General features: G+C 36.1%; 3 protein-coding genes across 3 annotated transcripts; all 3 read right to left on the bottom strand.

The window, feature by feature from the left end:
* Nucleotides 1-911: 911 nt before the first annotated feature.
* Nucleotides 912-3417, bottom strand: LOC148919134 (mitochondrial fission 1 protein A-like). The gene is made up of 5 exons (XM_089049377.1): nt 3208-3417; nt 2078-2216; nt 1725-1861; nt 1297-1360; nt 912-1178 (listed from the first exon to the last, which is right to left on the bottom strand). Exons 1-5 carry the CDS (start codon nt 3298-3300, stop codon nt 1093-1095), a joined length of 519 nt encoding a protein of 172 aa, XP_088905503.1. The 5' UTR covers nt 3301-3417; the 3' UTR covers nt 912-1092.
* A 2716-nt stretch (nt 3418-6133) lies between these two features.
* LOC103326770 (putative magnesium transporter NIPA6) lies at nt 6134-12543 on the bottom strand. The gene is made up of 9 exons (XM_008229009.3): nt 12239-12543; nt 12061-12117; nt 11557-11647; nt 11277-11437; nt 11045-11172; nt 10403-10540; nt 8017-8109; nt 7095-7215; nt 6134-6967 (listed from the first exon to the last, which is right to left on the bottom strand). The coding sequence occupies exons 1-9, from the start codon at nt 12366-12368 to the stop codon at nt 6831-6833; spliced, it is 1056 nt and encodes a 351-aa protein (XP_008227231.1). The 5' UTR covers nt 12369-12543; the 3' UTR covers nt 6134-6830.
* Nucleotides 12544-23356: 10813 nt separating this feature from the next.
* LOC103326775 (palmitoyl-monogalactosyldiacylglycerol delta-7 desaturase, chloroplastic-like) lies at nt 23357-25068 on the bottom strand. Its single transcript, XM_016792984.2, has 5 exons — nt 24708-25068; nt 24475-24615; nt 24255-24398; nt 23962-24068; nt 23357-23859 (listed from the first exon to the last, which is right to left on the bottom strand). Exons 1-5 carry the CDS (start codon nt 25029-25031, stop codon nt 23652-23654), a joined length of 924 nt encoding a protein of 307 aa, XP_016648470.2. The 5' UTR covers nt 25032-25068; the 3' UTR covers nt 23357-23651.
* Nucleotides 25069-27923: the final 2855 nt, after the last annotated feature.

Raw genomic sequence — 27923 nt, 5'->3', positions numbered from 1 at the left:
CATATGGCCACATGGTATTACAAATTCTTGTATTATAATATTCGTGGAGCATAGAATTGACATTTTATGGACCATAGAGTTGATAATATTAGTCGAACAAGAATTTGGGTAGCTATATTATGTGATATTGAATATAACTTTAGACCCTTTCATTAATGATGAGAGTAGTATTTAAAAATTCTATGCAATTTTCAATTACTTCATTCAAATAGAGGGTAACGGAATTTAGAATGGAATTAATGTTAAGTGACAAATCATGAATTTTCAATAATTGAGGCCAACAACATCATAATTGTGTGTTTGTGAATGAGAAATTGTTCTCCATAGTTTAGACTATCGCTTATACTAAAAAAAATAATTGAGGAGATATCTCTTTTTTTTTTTTAAGATGAAAAATTGAAATTGTTTATAAGTGTAGCCTACATTTCTTAAATTTTCCCTTATTTGTGTGGTTATAGCAGTCATCTCCACCATCCTTCATTCAGCGCCCTCCATTGCCGACCAACAGCCCCTCCATCACCACAATCACTTTGTCCCTTCATCTAATTTAAATTTTTCCTTTTGTCTTTTCCATTCGATTGTGTCAAAGAAAGTGGTATTTTCTAAAGAAGTTGCGTTCAATTCATCCCATAACATAACCTTGGCTCCTCTTTTGGACTGCAAATAAAATATAGTACAGAAACACAACCCAAGTAAACATTTACCAGCAAAAACAAATCAATCCCAAATAAGTATTAGAGTATGCAAAAATGGGTCCCGCTGCAGATGCAAATTCATGGCATGCAAACTTTTAGGCTGCGGTTGCCCCAAAAAGGTGAGAGAACAAAAAAACACAAACGATTAATAGGATTTCATCGCAAGTTCAGAACACTTCAACAAGTTATAATTCCTGTAAGGTTTCCCAGGAGAAATAAAGCAAGGAAAATCCATCTCTATTGACTTTTCTTCATGATATAAGGTTTTCCAAACTGGTTTGTTTAAGCTGCTAAAAGTTGTATAGTTTTACATCTAAAATTTATATGAACAGGGAACAGAACGGACAGGCAAGAGGATTCTTGGGTCGGGCATATAAGAGAATTAAGAAGGGTTTGGTCACTTCTTGCGAGCCACAGCTGCTGCAATTCCACCAGCAATGAGTCCAACAGCAGTTGCGGCAATACCTATGCCAATCGCACCATCTACATTCAAACCAAAGGGGAAGAATTGTCAGTTGCCAAGTTACACAAATATTATATATATATATATATATATATATATATGGAGAGAGAGAGAGAGAGGAACAATGATTGATTTTACCTCTTTTGATCTTGTCTTCATTCATTTTCTTAAGGGTCAGTGCCTGCCTCCAATCAGGTGCAATCTACAAAAGAACCATATCGTGGTAATGTTACAAACAAGTTCAAGGAAAAAGAAACAAAGAAAGAAAAAACAAACATATCTCATTGCCTGCATATATATTATATAATGAGGCCAACATTTGTAAAGCAATCTGCACTACTATGTAGAAAAAAAGGTTCTTGATTCACATCTTTCTCAGCATCATTATAACTGGGTGTTTTCCACCCATAACTCCTGAGGAACTTCTCTACCTCTCCACCAAGTTTGAACTATGCATGCTTTCAAAAATAGGGCAATCCACACATGCAGAGAATTTCAAAGTGTGCATGGCCGTGCGTTAAGCTCTGGTACATTTGCATAATCCAATCCGTAAAATAAAATCATACCATCAAACACTGTTCCACAAGTTCCCTACTCCTAGAATGGTCACCACCTCTGTGATACCCAACAGCAAGAAGATACAGCTTCTCTCTCAATTGCAGAGGGCTGGCATTAGCATTAGCATTAGCATCAGCCACAGAGGCTGCAAATTATAAATATATCAAGTCAGAAAAAGGCACAAAAAATCAATAAATTGAACAGCATGAAGGTGGTGCACTGTGTAATTAAAGACATCATACAGTCAAATGAGACATGGCAAGCTGACTACCTTATCTAAGAAGCCCTAACGAAAAAGTGTGTGGGTGTGTGGGCGTGTGAGAGAGAGACAGAGACAGAGACAGAGATGGAGACAAAGAACCTTCAAGCATTGCTATCCCACGTTGCACATCTTCTGGCTGTCTTGAATGAACAAGAGCCCATGATAATCGCATGATACATTCTTTAAAAAATTCATCAGAGGAACCTTTCTGAGCATCAGAAACCTCCCTTTCACAACCCTGTCATAACATGTATTCAGAAACATGAAAACATCAGATGAGTGTGGCATGCAACATGACCACTCCTGCCAAACACTCATCAATAAATTCTTGCAGTCCTTAAAATGCATTTACATTTTAGAATGCTCAAAAATTACTAGTCATTTATTTCCACATCTTTTGGGAGTAGGACTCTGGATAGCCCTTACGGAACTCCAACCCCAGTAATACAGGTTGGCTCTCATAGATCGTTAAGAACTAGTTACTACTCCTCATTAGTTCGAGGAGTCAAGGAGTAGAAGACGTAGTTACTTAAGCATTAGAGTTGTAACAAGATCCATATTCTTTATCTTACTCATCACAATGCAGTTTCTAGTAAAAAGCAACATGATTTTTTTTATTTTTTTATTTTAAAAAGAAAATAATAATAATTGGGAAGAATAAAACAAAAGGGAATACATCAGTGCATCATAATATAGACAAAACACTCTGATCTGGAAAGATTGTAAGGTTGGTTATTACTTCTTAAGAACCTCTACACTTTCTACAATGAGATGCTAATTGTTTTTGTAAAAGCTGTTTCAAACCCGAAATTGCAAAGGAGCTGCTGAAATCGAAACTCTTAACAAATGGAGTATCCCGCAACGATGCTTTAATAGGGGATTCAATTTTACATTCATCTGATTTAATCCCCACATCGTTATTATTATTATCCATTAAATAATTCAACGAAGTAGCCAAATAATTGCAATTAGAGAAGTTAAAATCTGGAGAAAATGAAAACCATGATCCATTATAAGACGGATTTATACATACAAGCAAGCTAACAACAAAACCTTGACAAGCAAAGTCTTTTAATATACCCTAGAAAATCAAATAATCGAATTAATTCTATCGAAAGTTAATTAGCTCTTAAAACCATAAGCTGCAAACCAATTTCACATGTATGCCAAAATTTTAAGCAATAAATAATAACAAATAAGTTTAGAAAAATGCTAGGAAAAATGCTTACAGCGATAACGTCACGGTCGCACCATGGGATCTGATCGCCACCGGAGAAGAAGTTGCCAACCGACTCGAAGAATTTCCCAACATTCGCTGCCATTCTCGTTTGGTTGGTGTGTTTTGGGGTTTTTGCTTCACGGTTCAGATAGACGAGTAAAAGCCCAAATTGAGCCTCCTTCCTCTTTCGCTTTCTTTTGGGAGGGACTTTGTTTGATATATGAAGATATTTTTTTTAATAAATTACTTCAGTGCTAAGTCTTGTTTGGTCTCTCAACCCAAAAAACATATTTATTTTTTGGGTTATTTACTATTGATGTCCCTGAACTTGGCCCCCATTTGCAATTGGGTCAGTGAACTTTTTTTTTTCTGCAATTACATCCGTTAACTCGATAAATAGTTCCAATTGAGTCCTTCCGTCAATTTGGCCGTTAATTTGAGGGCTAAAACCATCTAAATTAAAATATTTTTAAAATTTAAAAATTAAAGAAAAAAACTGAAAAAAGTGAAGAAAAAAAATTAAATTAAAATAATAAGTAAACTTAAAAATGAAAATTCCAAATCCAAATCCCTTTCTCTCTCTTTTGCTCTGTCTCTTCCTGGCCTTTGGAGGTGTAGCGACAACTTCTAGAATCCTCCCAGGACCTGCAAAGGTCGGTCTTGTACAGAATCTTCCCCAAAGAATCCGAAGAAGAAGAAGATGACGACATATCAGAAGCAGACCTTGAGCTCCTTCCTCCTCCGGCGACCGAAACACAATCCATGACCAGAACCTCCTCCCTCTGCACCCCTCTCACCGGCGTTCTATAAACTATCGAAGGTTGTGGCCTCTCCATCAGATTCTCCGAAGGAAAAAGCAGTGAGAGGTGGCGACGGCGCTGCTTCAAGGCGTCCATCAGCGACTGACTCTGAGATTGAGCGCACAAGTACCTGAACATTGGCGAGTTAAGGTCCACATTCTCCAAGTTTCCTTTGAGCAATTTCGCCATTCTCGAGTTGCTGTGAAAACCTTCCATCAATTTGCTATGCTTTGCTCTGTGCACAAACAATCCAATTACATTTCCGAAAAAACAAAGCTTCCAAGAAATTGCAGATTATAAAAATCATTTATTGTTTCTGAATTGTACCAAATGCAATCACATAATTAGGTTTTGGATGAAAATCGCAGAGGAAGAAGCGTCAATCCCAATCCCTCTATCTTTCGCTCTGTCTCTCCTTCTCTCTCGCAACCCATTCCCCCTCTTTCGCCTTGGGACAATGCAGACGGCGATGGTGGCTTAGGCAGTGTGTTTGTGTTGTCAGGTTGGGTTTTAGAGCAGTGAGGCTTGTAGGAATTGTCAGTGCACAAATGGGTTCTACAAATTTTATGGACCTTTGAATTCATAGCATGGTTTTTTTTCTTTTTGTGGTTAAATTCTTTTATGTGGTTTCTACCAATCACAAATTGTTTGATATGGATTTGTATTGTAAACTTGTGAAGATGGAGGTGGGGTTGTTAGGGTTGATGATGGATGAAGAAGGTGAGGTTGTGGTCAATGATGGATGAAGAACCTAAAAGGACGCTTTTACCCTGTCACTTTGACAGATAAATTGACACAGTTGGACGGTAGGATCCAATTGGAACTATTTATCGAGTTAACGAATGTAATTGCCGGAAAAAAAAAGTTCACGAACCCAATTGCAAATGGGGGCCAAGTTCAGGGACATCTACAGTAAATAACCCTTATTTTTTTCTCTCCCTGGTTTACAATCCATAGTTTTTTGTTTTTGTTTTGTCATACACTATCAAAGTGTCATGATAAGGGGTTTCACGACACCTACTACTAAAGTATCATAAGGTACAGCAGATTCCTACAAATCAACGCTTTTTAACTAGACTAGACCAATTGGCCTCTCCTTGTTTGTTTTGCGTTTTGCTTGTCTGTTCCTGTCCAGCAAAATATGAAGTTACTAATATGCCCTTGAAGACAAAAACTGAAGGGAAAAAACTCACCAACTGAATCGCCGACAACAGTGGCGGATCCAGGTTTTGTACCCCAAGGAGTCTTGGTGTAAAAGTCTCCATACATTTTTTTTGACAAAAATAACTGCAAAAATTAAACAATAGTTTTTTTTTATACTCTAATTGCTTTCCTAGCCGGAAAATGAAAATTAAGTTTCATTTATTTTTCCCTCTTTGTTACCCTAGCTATCACATATCAAAAAAGCCATCCAATATGCCCATGCACTAGCTATCACGTATCAATAAAACCATCAAATATGCACATTTGAACTAATTTCATGGGGCAAATCAACCCCAATAACCCCCCTTTGCATTCGCCAGTGGCTGACAACACGCGGTCCCTTCCCTAGAGAAAAGCTTTTTTATACCGGAAATACCACTGTAGTGTTATCTCGTGCCAATCACTCATTGCTATGTGTTTTAACTTTCCGATATGGCAACACAACTTTCTAACATGGCAAGGTGTGATAGGCTTGAGATGCCACAGTGGCATCCCTGTTATGTAAATTATTCTCCCTTCCCTGACAACCAACCCTAAAATCTCCTCTCTTTATATATGTCTCTCCTATCAGAATGGCAACAAGAAAAGCACATTCAATGCTTTCACAGTGTCATCTCTCACAAGCACATTCACTGCTTGAGCTAGACAACCAAAATCCGTGTAGAGATGATTAAACCGAAGATGAATTGCTTAAACAATGTTTTAACTAATGCATCAAACGTAAGTCTTTTATGAAACCAACCATTTAGTTTTATTTTTATTTTTAAAAAGCCTGCAGTAAATGTGTATCCAATCACACAAGGATGGCTCACACAAAATGACAAGTCTCTGTAGTATTTCATTTAAACAGAATTTGTAGGGATTGATCCAAAAGGACATGATGGATTGGTACTAGAAAATCGATTTGCACAGAAGAAAAGGTATTAGAATTGGTTTTTATTTGATCAGAAAAACGGTTGTATTGATCCAACAAAAGTCACAAACACAATGTGTGTGCATAAACATTTCTAGATCAACTCAGCAATCTTCAAAAAGTACAATCATAAGCGGTTACAGAACTCTACAAAGACGTATTTCTTATTATGCCTTCCAAAAAGCGAAAAAGGGCAAATCACCAACCCCAACCACCCCTAAAAGAATTAGTACCAATAAGCAAACTAAAAAAATCTATGTTTGAAGTCACCAGGAAAAAAATTGGGCAGAAACTTCAACTCCCCACTGACCTTGAGCTCCTTCATACATCAATTTTCGCCGTAGTTAACCTCAACAAAGAAAAGCCCTGCCTGGATATAAAATCCAGGTCTTCATGTATGCTTTGGCTTCACATGATTTTAAAGCTATCTTTCCTTATTTCATAATGTGAACAAACCACCCATTATTGAAATCTTGGACGAACTGTCTGCGAAGCCCTAGGTTAAGTCAGCATTGTCAATCCATTCCTCCTCGTCTACACAGAAAATGCAGTTGGCAGTTCAGCAAACAGCCACCACCCAGCACTGTAAGTTTGGATTTGACAAAGATGGGGCAAGCATAGATTCATCTAATGGACAATGGTAAAACAATGGTTGGCACTTAACTCTTGCTTGCCTTGTAGGTATATGGAATGGAATGGTATCATCCTAGATATGATCTAGTACAATTCTTGTCTTCTTAAGCAAATTTCCTCCGAAGGTGACCCATCTTCTTCTTCATGTTTCTCTAATTCTCCATTCCCGCCACTACAAAGTCGCGCAGATAATGAAGGTGACACAGGCATATAACTACCACCTGTTTATTTCAACAAGCATAAAGCACAAAATAATTGGAAATTTAAGAGAGTCAACTGGTTAGGAAATAGATGATACTAGAGTAGAGAGAGAAAAAAAAAAGGTAAAAGAACAGATTGGTCTCACACCTCTAAACGAAGAGCTTCTTTCAAATTCTTTTGTTGAATGCAATAAGATGGTCCCACATAATACAACAATAAATCCACATATTTCTGATAGGATGGCTCCCCCACTTTGGTCATCCCAATCCTAAAATCATAAAAAGCAGTATGTAATTAATGTCATCAAACTAACTCCACAATCAACAGCCTGTGGTTTTAGTAGAAGAACAAAAAATATTTTGCTAGAAAGAATGGTCACATAGCATTCTATGCAAAAAAATATTTTCTGTAAGTTGGTCTAACCTATTTTCTGTAAGTTGGTCTAACCAAGAAACTGAAATCTGACTCTGTTTCTTCTCTTTTATAGTGCAGATATACATCACATTTTAAGCAGTAGAAATTGAGTGTCTGAACAACAATTCTGATACAAAAAGTAGAGCAAACCCTTTAGAATTCTCCCTGTCATAAAGTTAGCCCTCCAATTTGGATCAAGAGTACTGGATGGCTAAGTTTGACTAATTCTAATATAGGTTAATTTTAAGTATAGTTAGTAGCACTGACATTGTACACTTTCGTCAGCTTTTTATGAAGTCCCTTACCAATTCCAATCAACCAAAGAACCAACATTTTTTCATGTCAACTAAATTAATGGACCTGGCTTTAGCCTCATAAAAAGTGTGATTTTCTTAACTGGATGATCTTTGCTTGAAATGCCAAATCAGATGTTATTATCCACACAAGGATCTACTGGAGCTACTTTTCAGTGTATGCCTTGTAGTCACATTCCAGATTCATGCCTTCTGTTAAAATCAATCACATTAACAACAATCCAACTTGGAACTGAAGCTAGACTTGGCAAAGAGATGACACCATGACATGTCCAACTTATAATACTATCACTTAACAATACCTTAAACAATTTTTTTTTTTTTTTTTAAGGGAACAATACCTTAAACATTATGACACTAGCAATGATTGCCAGCGTTGTAAACATGACATAATAAATAGGGGACACGACTGCAGTGTTGAATGTATCAAGCGCCTGAAAAATCAGAGTTGAGTGGTTCAGTAGAAAATATGAATACAAAGATTCCTTTAATTCTTCTAAAGAAACATACATATATATGGTATACATGTATCCTTGAATGTATCCATATATATGTTCATGCACGCGCAAAAAGCAAGAGCCAAACTACTACTGCAATAAAGAATAACCCTCAAGTTATTTTTACCTTTTAATTATGTTTTTTAAGATGCTTACAGAAATGTTGACAAACCAAGTTATATATCTTTTATTGTAATGAACTAGATGAGACCCAAATAGTTGTACCAAATTAAAAAAGCTGTGGATGCATAACTAAGGATTGCATGCTTTCTTTCTGATCTGAATGCTTTTCCACCTAGTAAAAAAAAGCTGCCTTATATTATACATAAACTAAATTACAGTGTCATGGGATGGAATAATTTAAAGTAAAGAATTCAGTTGAGATAATAAGGCTAAATTAATTAAAACAAGACTAAAAGGACTATTACCGTCCCGTCCAATTGAGCAATTTAGCTATAAATAATAAATATTAAGTAAGTCCCTATATTTGAAATCACTCCTCAGAAATGGGCCCTTAGGTTCTTTATTCTCTACAATACCGACCTCATTACTTTCTTTTTTTTCATTATGCCCCTCCTATTCAGGATTTCACAAAAAATAAATAAATAAAAGAGAGGAATCAGTAAAGCAAACTCCTGGAAATTTCAGAATAACTATTTTCATGTATTCTCAAGTCAATAGCAGAATGTGAGTTAAATTGAATTGACTAACTGAGTATTTCTAAAGAATCTTAATATGCAGCCCAGATTCCAGCCATGACCCAAATAGGCAAGCCAGCTATGTTCTACCACATTGGTTCATTGAATGTAAGATATGAAACATTCTAACAAATATAACCTAAGAAATCTTAGGCAACTGGAAACTTGTGCAAAATCGTGTTCTTGCCAGCAAGAATTGAAGTAATTAAACTATCCTGAGGAATTACATCAATGAGCCATGCTTGATGGCTTCAGTTGAGTTCCAAACTAGAATCCAAGGGATAAACATGCAACATTCAGAAAATATCCTCTACCACCAACTGAGGAGAAACAAAAGTGGCAGGAACCCTTAAAGGTTTATCAAAGGCATGGTATATCCAAGGCTCAAGCCATAGTGTGGCACAGTTGGGTTGGGTGCATTAAGGATAGTAAATAGTTGGGCTTGGGCAAGTTCAGTCAATAATGGTGGACTGTTTTATTTTAACATTATTTAAGGTAAGGATACTTAAATATACCTAGGGTTTCTCTTCCGTTTTCTGTTTGAAGAGTCGTTTTAAGGCTGTTTAAGTGAAGGATATTTTAGTACTTTTTTATCCAAAGTTCTTAGGTTTAGGTTCTATAAATTATCTAGTCGTGATCATAGAGAACAGATTTTGATGATTGAATAAAGTAACATCAGCTTTACTTCTCTCAAGGTATGTACGATGCAACCTGAGCCTAGGTGTGATGCCTAAGGCCTCTATAAGTGATTCCAAAAACACTATTGGTGTGATGCTATTAGTTTCTATCGTTTTCTTTTAATTTTCTCCTTGCATTCCATAAATTTCCATTTTGATCTTACTTGGATATTATTTCTCTTTGTCCTGCATCACCACCACTCTTTAAATGACATGTAATATGTTATCAATGCCACCAACCACTCTAGTGAAGAAAAAAAAATTATATGAAAATATGAGTAAGAGATGTGACAACCACATGTTAACATGGAAACTATACTGAACATTACACAGAAATTTGAAAAGATCATATGACATGAAATTATCCTATGATTAATTGTAGTTAAAGCCTCCACCGAAGGCAGCTACAGACTTTGAGTTGTACAAATGTATTTTCAATACCGATTTTTTTTTTCTTTTGCAGCATATATTCATTAGAAAACTGCTTTCTTTGACTAACTTAGTAGTGAGGATAGAACAAGATTAATCTTAAAGACGGGAAAAGGTCTAAAACTGAACAAAACTTGATGGGTTTCCCATACATCCTCTGAAAAGTATGTAGAACCACTCGTCCCTGAACTTGTCAAATTTTATAGACTAAACAAAAGCCTACTTATGTTCAGACTACTTTTTCTGTTAGTGATAGATGCAATGCACAAGAGCAAAGCAAACGGCAGGACAAGGGAATAGCCAGAAAACTATTCTGGAGAAGGGGAAAGGTGGAAGAACAGTACAAGAGCAAGAACTTCCAAAAGACTCCTATGAATCAGACTATGTCCATATCTAACATATTCACAATGAAATGGAGTTTCTAACCTTATTCAAATAATTCATTTGAGTGATAACGCATGTAGCTACGACCAACATAAAAAACCACGTCTCTGGATAGATTAACTGATTCTTCCCCTCAAAAGTTAATTTCAGAGCAGTTCCTAGGGCTTTAACACTCATCACCTGCAGAATCATGGAAAACAATGCATGTAAATTACGAGAGATCCAGATATTATTAAAATTGAAAGGAAATAATTTGATAACAAAAAATCATTTAAAGCAGACTACAGGGGCTGTGTAGATTGATGTGCTAACAGAAATTTGTCTTCATCCAACTAAGTAATCAGTTTGACTTATGTATCAATTACCCACCCAGTCCCCACCCTATACTTTCTCGAAATAAATCTGTACTGTAACTTTAGAATGAAATTTGAGCATGAAGAACTTACAGGTTGATATTAGAACAATTTGAACACTAGTTTTATGTGTGAACTTTGTGCTTAAAGTTTAAATTCTTACATTCTGTATAATGCATAATTATTTTAGTACAGGAAGACAAGAATGAGAGAGGATCAGGTTTCCTCTTTATTTTTATTTTTTTGGAGAACACCATAGGTTGAAAAGAGAGAAACTCAATACAGTAAGACAGAAATGAACTAAAGCTTATAAGTACTTGAAACAATTTACCGAGAGAGAACCCATCAATGAACAAATGCCGGTGAAAACTAGCACATTCGTGTGCCCACACTGTGGTGCAAAATGGAAGACTAGTATGAAAACCAGAACAACCACCGAGCCCACATAAAGCAAAAAAGCTGAAATAGACAGTATATGCTGTTAATTTCCAATGAAGAATCATATAGAGCTCAAGAAAACAGAGAAAAAGGAATTCGAATAAAACAAATAGCCTGAATCAAACCTGGCTGAGTTGCCATACTCCATATTTCAAGAACTGACGTTATAGAATGCTCCTTTGGTGCATGGATAACAATAATGATAGACCCAGCAATGCACATTACACAGCCCAGAACTCCAAGCCGGTGCAACCTCTCCTTCAAGATAAAATGAGCCAGCACAGCACTACACCATACCATTCAATTTTTAAACATTATTAGTAAAACCTAACAACATCATAGGACATGATAAAAATATATACGAACGACCAAGCACGGAATCAAAAGCAATATATGAGCAGTTACCTTACAATTATACTTAATGCACCGAGAGGGGTAACAAGAACTGCCGGAGCAAATGCATAGGCAACAAAGTTTGCAATCTCTCCAACAATCACTATATCAAAAATCATAAATCAAGAGAGATTCTGCAAACCATCAGTGGAATTGAACGAACAAAATGAGTACCAAAACCCGTACTTTTAACTGACATAGTGACATTGGAAAACATCAATTGCTACAACGCAACAATAGCATTACTTCCATGGTGAAGAAAATTATTTCCCATGACAAGCACTTGAACTCGATTACAAAATGAAGCACGAATGGTGATGCAATACCAAAAACTCATAAGAGCAAGTAATGACCATAATCCATAAAGTTTTATAGACAACATGGCCATAACTATTTGCAGAATCTATATTCAACGATAAAAATATACAAAAAACGACAACAGTTATCAGAATTTTGGCTGTCTTACAAACATTATGAAACAGAACCAAAAAGCCAAAAACAGAAGTAGAAGCTTACTTGTAATAAAGCCCAGCCACCACAGAGGCTCCAAGAGATAAGAGTACCCGCCATAACCTACAACAATCAAGGATCAATAACAAACCAATCAATAGAAGAAAAAAAACCCCATCTGATAAAACCAATATAGGTAAAAGAAAAACCGAGATTGAGAATAAATAAATGAACAGAAAGTCACCAGCTCTGACCCCAGAAGCAGCTGCGGCTCTTCTGAGGCCTTTCTTCTTGATAATAAAGCTTGCCCCTATGAACCCACTTGAAAGCAAAGCCAAAACAAAGCCTTTAAGATTGTCTTTGGAGAAACCCATGTCGAATATGTCTCTCTCTTTCTGAAATTTTCGCTGGTTTCTTCATGGAAATACAACAGAGTCAAAAAATTTGGGAGATCATCACCTCGTTGGCAAACCTTGGTGAATAATATGCTCTTTTTCAGGTTGCCGGGATGTGGGGACAGCAACGGTGTCAAGTAGAGGTAGAGCTACATTATTTGAGAGATTGGGCTCGTCCTTTCTCTATTTCTATTTTTGTCGCTTCTAAAATTCGTGAAAGACTAGAGACAAATTGCCAAATGAGATTGGTCCACGAAATACTTATTTTTGAATTGACTACATGAAACTTCCCGAATTTTGAAGGTGGTTTCGAATTGTTACCAAATTGTAGGTGTCTTTTAAATTGCTATCCTGTTATAAAATGAAGAGGATTTTGGAGAGAGATTTGGAAGAAGAAAACTCATTTATTCTTGTGTTCTAGTTCCTCATTCTTATTATTGTTGGTGTCTATTTATAGGCATAAGTAATACACTTATTGGTGGATCTAAGAATTTTTCAGTGGATGTGCAATTTTGAAATACTAAAAGCTTTAAAAAAATTTACAGCCAAATAGCCTTATAATTTAAACAATGCAAATTTCATTTATATGCCAAAAACGAAACTGGTGCGAGTGCAACAGTTGATAAAGAAGAAAAAAAAAAGCGCAGCATGTTTCATCTTTTTTTCTTTCTTTCTAGATTAACTATGAATTACATTCGAACATACTTTGGAGGTTTGATTGATACAATATTTTGTTCCTTGGCACAAGACTTGATCGATGAATCCGTTTTTATAAAAGACTTGGAGTTCTCTACAAAAAGAAAACAACAATAATGGTTTTGATATTGGCCAAGGACTGAATAAAAATAATAATAATAAAACTTATCACTAACAAAAACAGAGGAAAGGAAGCAGAACTAAAATTGCTGAAATTCAAAGGCAAGGACTCCATCTCTGTTGAAATTCATATTAGGATTTGGGATGAGGCATCTTGCATGATTAAAAGCAAATTGAGATTTGCTGCATATCAGTGATATCACCTTGCACAGCTTCTTCAAATTGGATTGGGAGGCTTTCATTCCGTGTCAGCAGTTTGCAAGGTTTTGTTTTTTTTGCCCTGGCCCAAAACGACGTCGTTTGGCAGGACTTTAAAAAGTAAGGCAAGTGAAAGAAGAATACTGTTCGGTATTTGCTCAAGCAGTTGGTGGGCACCATAGCAAAGGGGCAACTCCGACACCTCCAAAGCTTTTTCGACAATGGGAGGTGCAATCGCACCTCCTTGCGCCTCTGTGGGTCTGCCACTGAATACACCATTCACTACGATTTAAAATATAATATAGGGTGGTGAGTCATATGATAGGTTTCAAATATAATGATAGAATTGTGGGGTAAGTATATAATGGTAGGGATGATTGGTAATGATGGGCATTCATATTAATCTATATTGATTTACAACATGTATTTGCAACACTCCCCCTTTGATGTCCATCATGCATGGAATATGCTTCATTAAAAACATTGCCGGTAAAATTCGGTGAGACAAAAACTGGTCGAAGAGAAAAATAGTACATAACCATGTGTAACATAAAATTCTGTGTATATGACACTAACATGCGTGCCAGGAAAAAATCGTTGAGATAAAAACCTAGGCGAAGATAAAAGAGTATAGTGTAAAGAAACTTTGTTGATAGCACGCTCCCCCTGATAAGTATGTCATTAATTTTACTAATTGGAAAGTCGACGTAATCCAATGTCATGCACCAGTTTTTGAAATGTGCATTTCAGTAACAATTTGGTGAAAAGATCAGCCAGATTATCACTTGAAAGTATCTGTTTGACTTCAATTTCTTGATTCTCCTGAAGTTCGTGTGTGTGGAAAAACTTTGGTGATATGTGTTTGGTCCTATCTCCCTTGATGTATCCTATCTTGATTTAAGTAATACAAGCAGCATTATCTTCATATATGGTTGTTGGAGTATTTTTCACTGAAGGTAAATAACATGTGCTCCGTATATGATGGATTATTGATATTAACCAAACGCATTCATGACTCGCTTCATGGAGTGCAAGTATTTCTGAGTGATTGGAGGATGTAGCCACTAATGTTTGCTTTATGGAACGCCATGAGATTGTTGTCCCTCCACAGGTAAATACATAGCAAGTTTGTGAACGACCATTATGTGGATCAGAGAGATATCCTGCATATGTATATCCAAAAATACTTTGTCCATTGTCAACACACCGTACTTCAAATTCCCATACCCACATTACTTACCAGTTGTGCCAAACTTTTAGCACCATGGGCACAGTCATCTTGATAAACACGAAATTCAAATGTTCCAAACAGTCGTTAATCTCAACCAGCATATGAGCTCAACCACGTCGAGAAGGCAAGACAACATAATAGGACGTCAAACACTTCACCGAAATAAGGAGGTACACAAGGTGCAGAGTCTATAGGAATTTAACCTAATGCTCTGATACCAAATTGAAAGGACCCGCTTGAATTCCCCCTTGGAATCCATGATGAACCCTCTCCTTATCTGACACCAGGCATGTGTCGGCCTAAATTACTAAAATACCCTTCTTGCCCTAGTAGGACTCAGGGACAAATGGTTACATGCTATGAAGGATAGCCGAGATATGAAGAGATGATCTGGACTTGTGTATATTTTCATGATATTTTCTAGAGTGTGTAAAACGACATTGCTTGACTGGCATATTACATAATCTACTCACTAAGCGGTGCTTGCTCACCTCTCACCCTGTTTAATTTTTCAAATGAATTAGTAGGCAAGACAAGGACTAAACCAGTTGAGGCTGAATTAGATGAGAGTGATTGAGCTTTATTTATTAATTGTAAAGTAGGGGTGGGCACGGTACCGTATGGTACGGTATTGAGCCCGTATCGCTACCAATACCGGAAATTTAAATCGGTATGGTACAGTATGAGATTATGGTTTGCCAAAATTTGTACTGTACCGTACCATGCCAAATCGGTATTGATACGGTATAGGTACCATTTCGTTACCAAAATGGCACAACTAAAAAATGAACCAATTAAATATTCAACATATTCATTCACCAAAATAAGTGATGCCTAACTTACAAATTCAAAGATTCAACATATTCAATATCCATCAACATATTCAATATCCAAATCAACCAAATCAATATTTATCCATTAACAGATTCATCAAATCCAAATGGTTAAAACTCATGCTTTATGGCTTACAAACCAAAATAGTTAAAATTATGCCTTATGGCTTACAAAAATACAAACACAATCCAAACATAAATGACAAAAACAGAAAGTTATGCAATCCAAGCTTCATTTGCAGCCCACGATTTGAATTCAAGTATCCCCATCATTTGCATATTCTGCAAATTACCCAAACAACTATTAGAAAGAATTCAATGCAAACTGATATAAATAACAAACAATATTTAAAATAATTTACCTGATTCAATAAAATTCAAATTCTTCAATCGAAGGTGTATCTTCCAAGCTTGAAATTTCACCCCCTCTCAACCAATTTTGCATGCATAGCAAAGCCTCCACTGATTTAGGAGTTAATGAACTCCTAAATGCATCTATGACTATGCCACCAGTGCTAAAACAACTCTCAGATGCCATTGTGGAAGTTTGAATTAAAAGGACATCCTTCGCAATTGCTGCTAAGACATGATACTTGGGCCCATTGAGTTTCCACCACATCAATATGTCAAAAAATGCATCTTTGGAAACAAATGTCAAAGGATCTGCCAAGTAAGAATCAACTTCATGTGACACCACAGCCTCATCACTCTCTTCCAGCTCCCTAATCAAATCATCTAAAAAATCATCACCAACACTTTCTCCAACCATATTATTACTACCACTTGCAGATCCTACATATTCTGTGGTAGAATTCTATCTCATGTGAATGCCACTATCTACCTTTGGTACATACTCATCATAGAGGGCCATTAACATACTTTTCACTTATCTTGTCTTTATTTGCACATCATCCTCATCAAAATTTTCCTTCTTAAAGAGATGGGTGATATGCCTCAACTTGAACCTTGGATCCAAAACAAGTGCAATCAACACCAACATGTTCAAATCTTGATATTTGACAAAATTTATTGTATTTTGTTCTCATAGATCCAGCCATGTCAGTCAACACTTTCTTTGCATTTGAACTAGTGGCAAATTCAGGTGCCACAAACAACTTGTCAATCTCATTTTCCATGGAAATAACTGCATGAAATGTTTTATGAACTGTGGGGTTGCAAAGATACAATCACACCTTCAAGGTCACCTCATAAAGCACCTTCAAAAACCTTGCAAACACTGTTGCATTGTCCCAATCTACATCAGTTGGTGTTCCAACTTGACACTGCCTACTATTAGTCTGAACTACACCATCCTCATCAACTACCTCATCTGGCTCTTTGAAATAAGCCATGAATGGGCTGTTCAAATCCTCTGCCATTCTAGTAAAAGCCTTCTTAAATTTCAAGGTTGCATCCAACATCATGTATGTTGAATTCCATCTTGTGGGGACATCCATGCATACAAGACCTTCGCAGGTCAGTTTCTCCTTCTCAATAGAGGTTTTAAAATAATCCAATCTCTGTGGAGACGATCGAACATACCTCACAGCATTCCTAATTGCCAAAACAGATTTTTGCAACTTCCTCAACACACTAAACACAATTAAATTAGTGATGTGAGCATAACATCTCATATGTAAGTACTTCCTACCCAAAATAGTATGTGAATTGTTCCATTTGTGAATTTTATATCTCACCCAATCAATTGCCACTTTATTTGCAGAGGCATTGTCCACAATAATGGTTAAAACCTTCTCTATACCCCACTATAATAAACAACTCTCAGTGAGGTCTCCTATGGTGTTGCCTTGGTGATTAGGAATAACACAAAAGCTTAAAACCCTTTTGTGCATCTTTCAATCACAATCTATGAAGTGTGCAGTGACCACCATGTAATTGGTGTTTTGGATACTTGTCCAAGTGTCAGTCGTGAGGTTGATTCTATGTGCACTTAAATCATTCTTCAGCTGCTGTTTTTGTGCATCATACATTTTAAGAAACTGCCTCACTGTTTTTCTCCTACTAGGCACTTCAAACATTGGACAAGCAACACTAAAAAACTTTATAAAACCTTTCTTTTCTACAAAAGAAAATGGTAGCTCATCAATCACAATCATTTCAACACATGCATCCATAACATCACTTTGCAAAAACCCCCTAGCAACCATTTTGTTACTCTGACTCCTATCACCAGTAATTATTTTTTGTGTTTTATCTTGGTTAGGTGGGTAGTATTTGCAATATTTTCTAATATGACTTATCATTCCCGAAGTCCCATTTTTTCCACTATCACATGCATAATCTCCAAGACCAAGTTTAGATTTAGGACAATATCTTCATTTAGCTCTTTTATTCATAACTTCTACATCTACCACATGTGGCCTCATCCTTTTGACAGTTTTTTTTTAATTTTTTATCATCTTAGGGTGTAAAATGATCCCAAACCCAACTTCTCTTATTACCTCTACCTTTGCTATATGAGTTCAGTTCACTAACCATTTATGTATCTTCACTCTCAAGGGCTTGCATTGGCTCAGGCACATGAGCTTCAGAAGGTTGGGCTTCCGGCTGCACAGAACGTGGTGGTCTTTGGTGATGTTGCCGTTGAAGAAACAGCAAGTCGACTGTGCTCCTGATGCTTACTTGATCGAGACTACATGACAAGAATTAACAAAAATCAGAATAAACCTTTAGATAAAGTTTCTGCTTCACATGCAATGCATATAAGTTATAACACAACAGGCACCAATTTATACAAATAAAAACAGAGCAGCAACCAATTTAGCTCAGGTGGCCATTGGGACGGATAAAAACAAAGCAGCAACAACCAATAAAAACATCAAGCACCAATTCATGATGTAATTAACAAAAACAAATGCAGATTTTGTATGTGAAGGAGAATTTTCGAGTCCTATGCAACTCCATACCCAATAACAAAGCTCAGTTAATTTTATGATGCATACATGGAAATTTATGCTAATACAGTCAATGAAAGAAACCATATACATGAAACAGCTTTTTATTATCAAATGAATCAAAGAAAAAGGCTCTATAAACATACACACAAAGGCTATCAAAATATAGAAAAAGCAAGAAATCAACAACACATAACAAATGGCATAATCTAGAATCAACAACACAACATAAATGCCATAATCCAGAATCAACAACACAACACAAATGTCATAATCCAGAAAAACATGACCTTCTCTTCTGTCTTGTTTTCATCAACATTGGGAAAAAAGGTGTTAGACTTAGACCCACAATATTCCTAGCATACAATCAACATTCTAGACAAGGAATTCCAAAAACTTCATTCGTATTTAATTAACCCTAAATAAATTAACAAAAATCACAGCAAACTTACCATTTGTCCCTTCGTCGATTTGGGATGCTTCTTATTCCAGAGAGCTGAGAGAGGGTTGAGAGCTTGAGAGAGATCAGAAAGATGGAGAAATCGAGAGATTAAGAGAGTGAGACAGAGACATATCAAGAAATCCAAAGACTGACAGTGAGACAGATTGAGTTCGAGAGAGTGAGAGACAAAGAGAGCTTGAATCGAGTGAGAGATCGAGATGAGATGAGAAGGATTTGGCTTGGAGAGAGCTTGAATCGAGTGAGATTGAGAGAGAGACAGAGAGCTGGGTCTGGGTATGGAGGAGAGTTCGAATGGCCTGAGTTTGAGAGTTTGACAGAGCGAAGCGTTTCTGTCTGAGGAGAGTAAGGGTTTGGCTTTGGCGTTTGAGAGGCAAGTTGTGAATACCCGTATTTTAAAATATATATAAATATATATATATATATATATTGGTTATATTTTTAATTATCTTGGTACATAAATGTAAACATTGTTGTTATAATTTTTTACTAATTATTATACTACTACAATAATAACTTATATATATATATAATTGTTTTGTTTTAGGTGTTATACTTTTAGATTTTGTTCTTAGTTATTAAAAAAATAGTAGTAATATTAGAAATAAGTTTATGTATTGCTTTTAACTTTATCTCTTCCTTGCCGACCAAGTTGAAGTGGCCTAGATAATTTGTACAAACACACTTTAAGACTCCAAGTGTCATTCTATTGAGATGACTAAGCCTTATTTAGCATGAGGTGTTGGCAATTTGATAAATAGCTATCCTAAACTTGGAGATCAAGTTCCCACGTGGTCATCACCTCTCCGCCAATTAGAACAATTTGAAACCTCTTGAGTATTACTATAAATACGACACTTCCTTTGTTTTTTTGGAAGCATTTTTACCTGCATGAAAGTTCTTACAAAGAGAGAAAAACGTAGAGGGAGAGAGCAGTGAGGAAATTCTTGGAGGAGGTACTTAGCTTGTGTTTTCGTAATTTGGAGCTAGTTTTGGAATCAAGGTAGGGGTTTTCTTGGGGGGGCCTTTTTCAAAGATTGATTTAATTAAATTTCGTGAGCATTATACTATACATGGTACTATTTGATTTACGTACTCTTAACTGTTTGAACAATGTGGGCATGATTATATGTACATTGGTGATATTTAAATGATTACATTGTTTTTATGAGATATGTGAACTATATAATGTCATGGAAATTATTTGGAGTTCTTGGGTTGAGAAAATAATGGTGGAAAAAGAGGGTAATGGGAATGGTCTTTTGTGTAGGTCTGCTTGTCCAATTATATGAATTAACAGGATTAGATGAAGAGCATTCATGCATTGTTACTAATAATGTGAAATTTGGCTGCTTGATTATTTGTCACTTAATTTAATATCAATTTATAGTAAAAAGGTTTATGTCCCTACTGAGCTGTGATTTCGCTTTGCAAGTACCGAACCTGAAATCTAGAGCTTGTGATGATTTTTGGCATGTCTATAGAATGTAACATAGCTTGTGGTTGAATAATGAGCTACTCTTTAAGTGAACTCTCGAGTAGTTCTAACTTGTAAAATAATGTAAAATTTTTATGGTTTCAAACGTTATCGTTTCCGCGTTTCTGCTGAATATTTTATGTGAAATATCTATTTTATTTATTTAAATGTCTTCTTCACATTTTAGTTATAGTTTTTATTAAATTCTATAATTAAGGTGTGAATCACGTCGTAATCCAAGGTTTTGTAAATCCGAGGGTTGGGGTGTGACACAAGCGAGAGAGTGCTATTCGGTACGGTACAGTATTGACCAGTACCAAAATCTTGATATCACTACCATACCATACTTTATTGATACGGTACCGAATATCTCCCCATACCAAATGAAACGGTATGAAATCGGTATGGTACGATACAGTTAGGCTACGGTTTTGGTATTTCAGTTTTAAGATGCCCACCCCTATTGTAAAGTTGTAAGATTTTTGGAGCTATTTTTTTTTATAAGAGAAGTTTATTTTAAACCCATATTTCGGCTTTCTTTTTATTTTATTTTTATTTTTATTTTTATTTTCTCACGCACCGGGCGCGTGGTTTCCACCACCCGGGTCCGGAGCGTGTGAGAATGGTATTATAATATAGGGATTAGACAGCCTTGGGAACTGTGGTAGAAGATTGGTGTGAGCATATAGGTTTGAATTTAAAGAAGTGAATGACAAAGATCTTTAGGAGTAGATTTTCTTAAGTGTTAGTAAATTTCAAGGAAGAAATTTTTTTTTTTAAGGAGGGTAGATTGTGACACCCCGTATTTATAAAATTATATAGTTTGAAGATTTAATATTTTGCCATTTAATTTATATATTTTATATATGTACATATAAAAATTACATGTTATACTTTAAATAAATATCTGAATATGTTTTACTTTCGTTGCAATTCCTGCATGTTATCAATACTTGGTGGCTAAGTTTAAAGGATTGTAGTGATCAACTTTGATTGATATTAGTGATAGACATGTCCATTTTTTTTATAGCCAAGTAAGGAGCACTATCACCTTGTGAGTTGTCATCTATATATCTTGAGTTTGCTTAGCTTTGAACACCTCCTGATATAATTTCTTATAGCTGGCAACATTACAGTTATATGCACATGCCAATTGACACCACCTACTTGATGTGCCGACTTTCCCCTTCTATCTCATCTTTAGCCGACTCTTATTGTACTATAATTAGGAACCATTTCCTCAACTTATTTTTAGGAGATGCATGGTAGTGCATGATAGAACAAGAAAGTGAGAAAGAGTAAGAGAGAAAGAAGGAGAGAGTGTGGTGATGAAATTCTTAGAGCTTGGTTTGGGTGATAATACATGAAGATAGGTATATGGGTTGTCTTGCCAATTTATTTCAAGGGCTCTCATTATCGAGGTGAGTGGTCTATGTAATGTGTTAAAGTTCTTATTTTGTGATAAAATATGAAAACCATGAATTATCATGGATTTGTTCTATTTACAAATATCTCTCTATTTCAAGTCAAGCATGTCTAAATTGGTGCAATCTTTCACATTATATATATATTGACTGGAATATTTGTGAAGTATGTATTATTCATGAAACATGAGAACTTCAATGTTGGGGTATCCAAGGGACAGATGTACCACACGGGGACACAGGGCAGTGAGGCCAGTAGGGGTTACATGGTTGGTTACATGCTATGAAGGATAATCGAGATATGAAGGGACGATGTGATATGATCTGGACTGGTGTATCTTTTCATGATACTTTCTAGAGTGTGTAAAACGGCATTACTTGACTGGCATATTACATAATCTACTCACTGAGCGGTGATTGCTCACCCCTCACTCTGTTTAATTTTTCAGATGAATTAATGGGCAATACAAGGACTAAACCAGTTAAGGCTGAATTAGATGAGAGTGATTGAGCTTTATTTATTAATTGTAAAGTTGTAAGATTTTTGGAGCTATTTTTTTTTTATAAGAGAAGTTTATTTTAAACCCATATTTCAGCTTTCTTTTTATTTTCTTTATTTTTATTTTCTCACGCACCGGGCGCATGAGATTTCCACCCACCTCGGGTCTAGGGCGTGACAGAGAGAGAGAGAGAGAGAGAGAGAGAGAGAGAGAGAGTCTAGGATTTTTTCAGTTAGAAAGAGTTACCTCATGTGTGGAGTGTAGCCATCTATTTATAGAGTCTCCTTGCAGGCTAGGGTTTGCAAAATAGGTGATAGGATAAATCAAGGAGATTTGCTGGAAATCGGATCCTTGATTTGGCAAGATATTTCTATCTTAAATAAAGGATAATTGCCTAATTAAATGAGATTTAATTAGCGCAATTAGTTGACTTAAGAAATATTTCTTTTTCCACGTGTCACCTTTTTATTGGTTGCCAAAATTCATGTTCCCACATCAAGCACATGGGGCTCAAGACCCCATGATCAAAGCTGAAACTACAAACAAGGTCCTTATCAGCATGCTGAAGAAGACATAGGTGGCAATCCAAAAGTGTGACATAAAGTTAGAAATATTTCCAAACGGCCATGACTGGCGCTGATTGTAATCAAGATTTAGGTGGCTTTTGGTGTCCTATTCAAGAAGGGTGTTCAGAAACTTTGATTCTTCTTAAAAATAAGGAGTTCTAAAATCTATTTTTTAAGATTTAAATACGTGTTTGGTATGCAGCTTGAAACAGTTTTTCTAACAAAATTCTAAAAAACCGATTTTTTATGTTTTCAAATATTTGGGTGTTTTTGAGTTTATATTTTCAAATCCGGGCCTACCAACCAGATTTTTTTTAAGTTTTGAACTCAAATTACCAAACATTCACTTATAATTTCTGCCTTGTACTTCGTGAATCAAGAAAACGTTGGGCTTCACTTGTTAAATAACCCAAAACCTCTTTAGACCCATTATCGAATAAATTCAATAATAGCCACATTTTGGCCAACAACAAAGTCAAGCCCAAACAGAAACAAATACAAATAAACCAGTTTTTGAATGTAATAATTTAATAAATGTGAATATATATCAGGTAGAAGGGGCTCAAAACTGTCCTTATAGTGTATAATAATTTTGCTCCTTTAATGTTGGCAATGAATTAGATTAAGTTTGTAGGTTTGATCTCTCTAGTTGGGCAAACATAGAGAGACCCAAACTCTCCTTATTCCTCAAACAAACAGAAAAAAAAACCCTTCTTCCCCTATAAAACCAAAGCTATCTTAAAAGGCATAAGGAAAATGTTCATAGCCTAATTTGGATTTCTAGTGCAATACTATTTTGTTGTTTTTAAACTTTCCATTGCTAACTTTTGACTTATTCTTCTCTAATTGCTGGCGTTGTGTAAAGCTTTTCGTTTCTTCTGAGTCTCAGTTGGTGTTTTCACGTCGGTTGCCAGACCAACCACTTGAAGAAATCTTATCAAATACCATGTAATATCAATCTGCCACCATTCTAGACCTTGCCGAGCTGAGTAGTCAAAAGCATGGTGGTTATTGTGCCAGCCTTCTCCAAGAGTTGGCAATGCCAGCAACCTATACAGTTAAAATTTATTAACTTTATTATTTACCCTTGTAAATTGTAAATGTTTTCAATCTATATATATAGGGCATATTTCCATTGTAGCTACAATATACCAGTTGTTTCTAGACAAGTCACCGGTGTGCCAAACTTGCTTTCCCCATGTGTGGCCAATTGAATTTACTGAAAATGTAATATGGTAAACAATTACCGTCCTCACACCCTGCAGTGAAACAAAAGCAACTGATTATGAAGCAAAAGGAAGAAAAATACACCACACAAATTAAATCTTGTACTTAGAAGGTAATTCTAAGCACTACCCAACAAAAAAAAAAAAAAAAGCGGCAATAGTCACCATTATCTGCCCTTGCTAACGAAGAAGAAAGAAAGAAAGTAAGAGTAATTTTACCATTCCCCAAACAAGATAGGGCAGTCCTCCTATGACATATAGTAGAACTCCAAGAAGAGCCGAGTGAAGAAGGTAGGTGCGATGAAGAAACCTATAGTACGGCTGCCTTTTTAAATCGTCAACGTTCTTTAGTCGTCTTTCATACTGCAAAGTTGGCATGTTAATTAGTTTTGAGAGAGAGAGAGAGAGAGAGAGAGAGAGTAGAGAGAGAGTTTTCTACAATTTCAAACCGAAAGCTGTTGTTCAATATCCAACCAATGTGGCTAAACCAGAATCCCATGAGAGGGCTATGAGGGTCTTTCTTTGTGTCAGTAAACTGGTGGTGGTACCTGTGTGTGCTCACCCATTCAATTGGACTTCCCTGCACATAAAAAACAAGAGCATTGTTATAAAAAGTAAAGTAAAATGTTGTATTCAGTCTACTAGTATTTTCGTTTGACGTACACACCGTACCTGTAGTGTAAGAACCCCGCAATAGACAAAAAAGTATTCGAGCCATCTAGGAAGCTTAAAACTCCGGTGCGCAAGGCTCCTATGGAAACCTAGAGTTATACCTAGACCTGTCACAACATAGAGTGCGAAGGCCAACCATAATGCACCCCAGCTGAAATGAACTGGAGCTAAAAGAGCAAGCAAATGCAAAGAAAAAACCACAACCAATGAGGCTATATCAAATAAGTTCCATTGCCTCCCCATAAATTCTATCCCCCGCTTCATCATGCGCATCAGCGGCGCCATTGACACTTGTGGTTTTGCTCGGAAGAAACCAAAGCACATGAAGAGAAAAACACCAAGAGGAGGAAAGAGTAATGATATGAAGGAATTATTGTTTGGTGAACAGTCTCTTAAATAATAGTGTTAAGCCTGATTAATTAACCATCTCCAAGTTAGCTGAACTCGATTTGAGTTAATATATAGTTATAACGATCATAACATGCATTCTTAACTGCATAACAATCGTGCCTAAACTTTCAAACCTAGACGTGTGAGATTAGCTTTCGGAAGAGAGTGGCAGAAAGAGAAGTTGTTGGTAGTAGATTAGCCTTGGACTGGGCTCCTTTTTGCATGCTTAGCCAATAACCCTAATGTTTTTATTTTTGTTTTCCGTCTGGGTTTATTTTAAAATTTATTGTTCTAATAAAAATTAAATTTATATTATTTGTATTCTCCCTATTTTTCCCTCAAATGTTTACTATTGTCTCTTTTTTATATATAGAAGTTTACTGTATTTTTCTTTACTTAAGCTCAGGGGTGGGGTAAACATTAAGCCGATATCACTCGATAAACATCAGTTATTTACATTGAAATGAGATAAAAAATTAAACTCGTAGACAAAATTGTGTTGCAGACAATTTGGCTATATCTATGGATGGGGCTTCTATAGTGAGTGAAAAGTTATAAGGGGTGTTTTCAAGGGGTATGTAAGAGCCGTTAGATTTCATCCAACGGTGAGTTTTTAAAAGAGGGTGCATGTAGAACCGGGTTGAAATATGACCCATTGGAAACCCAACTTCAATTGAAGATTTTTCCCTCTCTGTGAAAAACTGAAGAACACAATCCTCTCTTTTTGAATGTAATGCAAACCCACAATTAGAAAGATCTAAAGCTCCCAAACCCTATAGTCGCTCCATTTGTCATCGGCTCCTTGGGAGGCTTGCGATCTATGGTATCCTCGGTATGACGATTAATGGCTCTTACCTAGCTATTGTCCTGTTTTGATTTTTTTCGTTCAGCAGACGAGATTCGGATGAAAGCAAAATGTATATCTCTTTTTGTAGCTAGACGCCGCAGCAGCAGTTGTTCCTTGATTTTGCTAGAGATGGAGTCTCCATTACCAAAGAATCTTCTCTAATGTCCACCACATTCTATCAAGCTGACTGATTTCGGAGCTCCCGATTGACTTTGAGAGGTAAGTTCACTCTTGCTGGATTGATTTTGTTGGGTTTGGATGAGGGTGGAAATTGCTATTTGTGGCATCAATAATGCGCCATTTGTGGAATCAATAATGCGCTATTTTGCCATCAATAATGCGTCATTTCTTTATGAATATTCAATATACTTAGTTGATTGTTTTGGGGGGGGGGGGTGGAAAATTATGAAATGTAGGTAAAAGATCTTAAACTTAGGCTTAATGGCATTAGGAGTAAGCATTTGGAGAGAATATTGGGTGAAGTTATGTAATTGCTGATTTGAATTACATTTGTGTTCTTAGTTGAACATGTTGGTTCTAGCGTTATTTTTTCCAGATTATTTCACAAGAGATGACGTAACTATTATTAAATTTTGCTTGCATTTTGTGTAATTGGAATCCAACAAGCTAGGCTTTGAGTGTTTTGTGTCAATTTGGGCAATGTTTTATGTAAGTGGAATGCATTGATATGTTGTGATGCAGTAATGATTGATTAATGAATTAATATTTGCTATGTAGTAATATAGAAGTAGATAAATAATATACGTGGATAAAATGTCTGGGGGCTCAGAGAGTGATGATTGTGTAACAGGTAATGGGAGGGTTTACATTCCTGAAGTAAGAAATGAGGAAACACCAGCAGTTGGGATGAAGTTCGACTCGCTTGACATCGTTTATAATTTCTATAATAGATATGCATTCTTAGCTGGCTTTGGTATTCGACTTCATTCCAGCTTTTGGGGGAAAAATAAGAAAGAGATTCTGATGAAAGAATTTGTATGTTGCAAACAAGGTGCATACAAGAAAGATGAAACTCAAAAGAGAAAAAGACAGCGGGGAATAAGTAGATGCAATTGCAAAGCTAAGATTGTGGTTGTGAAGACAAATGGGAGCAAGAAGTATACCATATCTCGTTTTGCAGAGGGACATAATCATAAGATGACCCCCTAAGAAAGAATGCATTTATTGAGATCACACCATTGTATTTTGGATTCTACAAAAGTACTCACAAAAAAGTTAAGTTCGGTTAATATTCCCATTAATCATAAGGTAAGTATTTTCGAGGTGCAATCCGGAGGAATGGATAAAATTGGTTTTTATCAAAAAAGATATCTACAATCTTGAATGTAGTGTGAATGAGAAGCTGAGGAACCACGATGTTGAACTAGTGACCGAGTATTTTATAGCCGAACAGAAAAAATGAGGCTTTTATTTCAAGATTGAGGGAGATGCATGATACAGATTTAGTCGATGTTTTTGGGCATGCAACTTCTAGACGGGCATACGGGTTTTATGGAGATGTTGTTGTATTCGATACCACATTCAACACGAATCGATACGACTTGATATTTGCACTAATGTTGGGAGTTAATAACCATGGTCAGACAATTGTCTTAGCATGCGCATTTTTGAGCAAGGAAACGACTCAGTCGTTTATTTGGATGTTTGAGGAGTTTAAGAAAACCATGCCAGGTGGCGAACCTAAAACAATCATTACAGATCAAGATGCGGCAATGACCAGAGCAATTTCAATAGCCTTCCCGACTACATTTCTTCGACTTTGCATATGGCACATCACATCAAAATTTCTCGCTATGACCACATTCTGTCTATAAGGAGTATGAGCTTGAATTTCAGAAAGCCATATGGAATACTGACAATAAGGATGAGTTTGATGCAAAATGGAATATTATGGTTACAAGGCTGGGAAGAAGGTCTAATCATCCATGACTAAGTTCAATGTTTGATTTAAAGGAATC

Source organism: Prunus mume, linkage group LG3 (assembly GCF_029339155.1).
Source record: "Prunus mume cultivar Tortuosa linkage group LG3, ASM2933915v1, whole genome shotgun sequence".
Taxonomy (NCBI): domain Eukaryota; kingdom Viridiplantae; phylum Streptophyta; class Magnoliopsida; order Rosales; family Rosaceae; genus Prunus; species Prunus mume.
This window is presented reverse-complemented; position numbering and strand designations above follow the sequence as displayed.

Coding starts and splice junctions, on each gene's coding strand:
- LOC148919134 (XM_089049377.1), bottom strand. CDS start 3,300: ATGGCAGCGAATGTTGGGAAATTCTTCGAGTCGGTTGGCAACTTCTTC. Junction 1,361..1,724: donor TTGTGGAACAGTGTTTGATG/GTATGATTTTAT, acceptor GTTCTTTTGTAG/ATTGCACCTGATTGGAGGCA. Junction 1,179..1,296: donor TGAAGACAAGATCAAAAGAG/GTAAAATCAATC, acceptor GTTTGAATGTAG/ATGGTGCGATTGGCATAGGT.
- LOC103326775 (XM_016792984.2), bottom strand. CDS start 25,031: ATGTGCTTTGGTTTCTTCCGAGCAAAACCACAAGTGTCAATGGCGCCG. Junction 24,616..24,707: donor GCGGGGTTCTTACACTACAG/GTACGGTGTGTA, acceptor TTTTATGTGCAG/GGAAGTCCAATTGAATGGGT. Junction 24,399..24,474: donor ACAGCTTTCGGTTTGAAATT/GTAGAAAACTCT, acceptor CCAACTTTGCAG/TATGAAAGACGACTAAAGAA.
- LOC103326770 (XM_008229009.3), bottom strand. CDS start 12,368: ATGGGTTTCTCCAAAGACAATCTTAAAGGCTTTGTTTTGGCTTTGCTT. Junction 12,118..12,238: donor TGCTTCTGGGGTCAGAGCTG/GTGACTTTCTGT, acceptor TGATTGTTGTAG/GTTATGGCGGGTACTCTTAT. Junction 10,541..11,044: donor CATTGATGGGTTCTCTCTCG/GTAAATTGTTTC, acceptor ATGATTCTGCAG/GTGATGAGTGTTAAAGCCCT.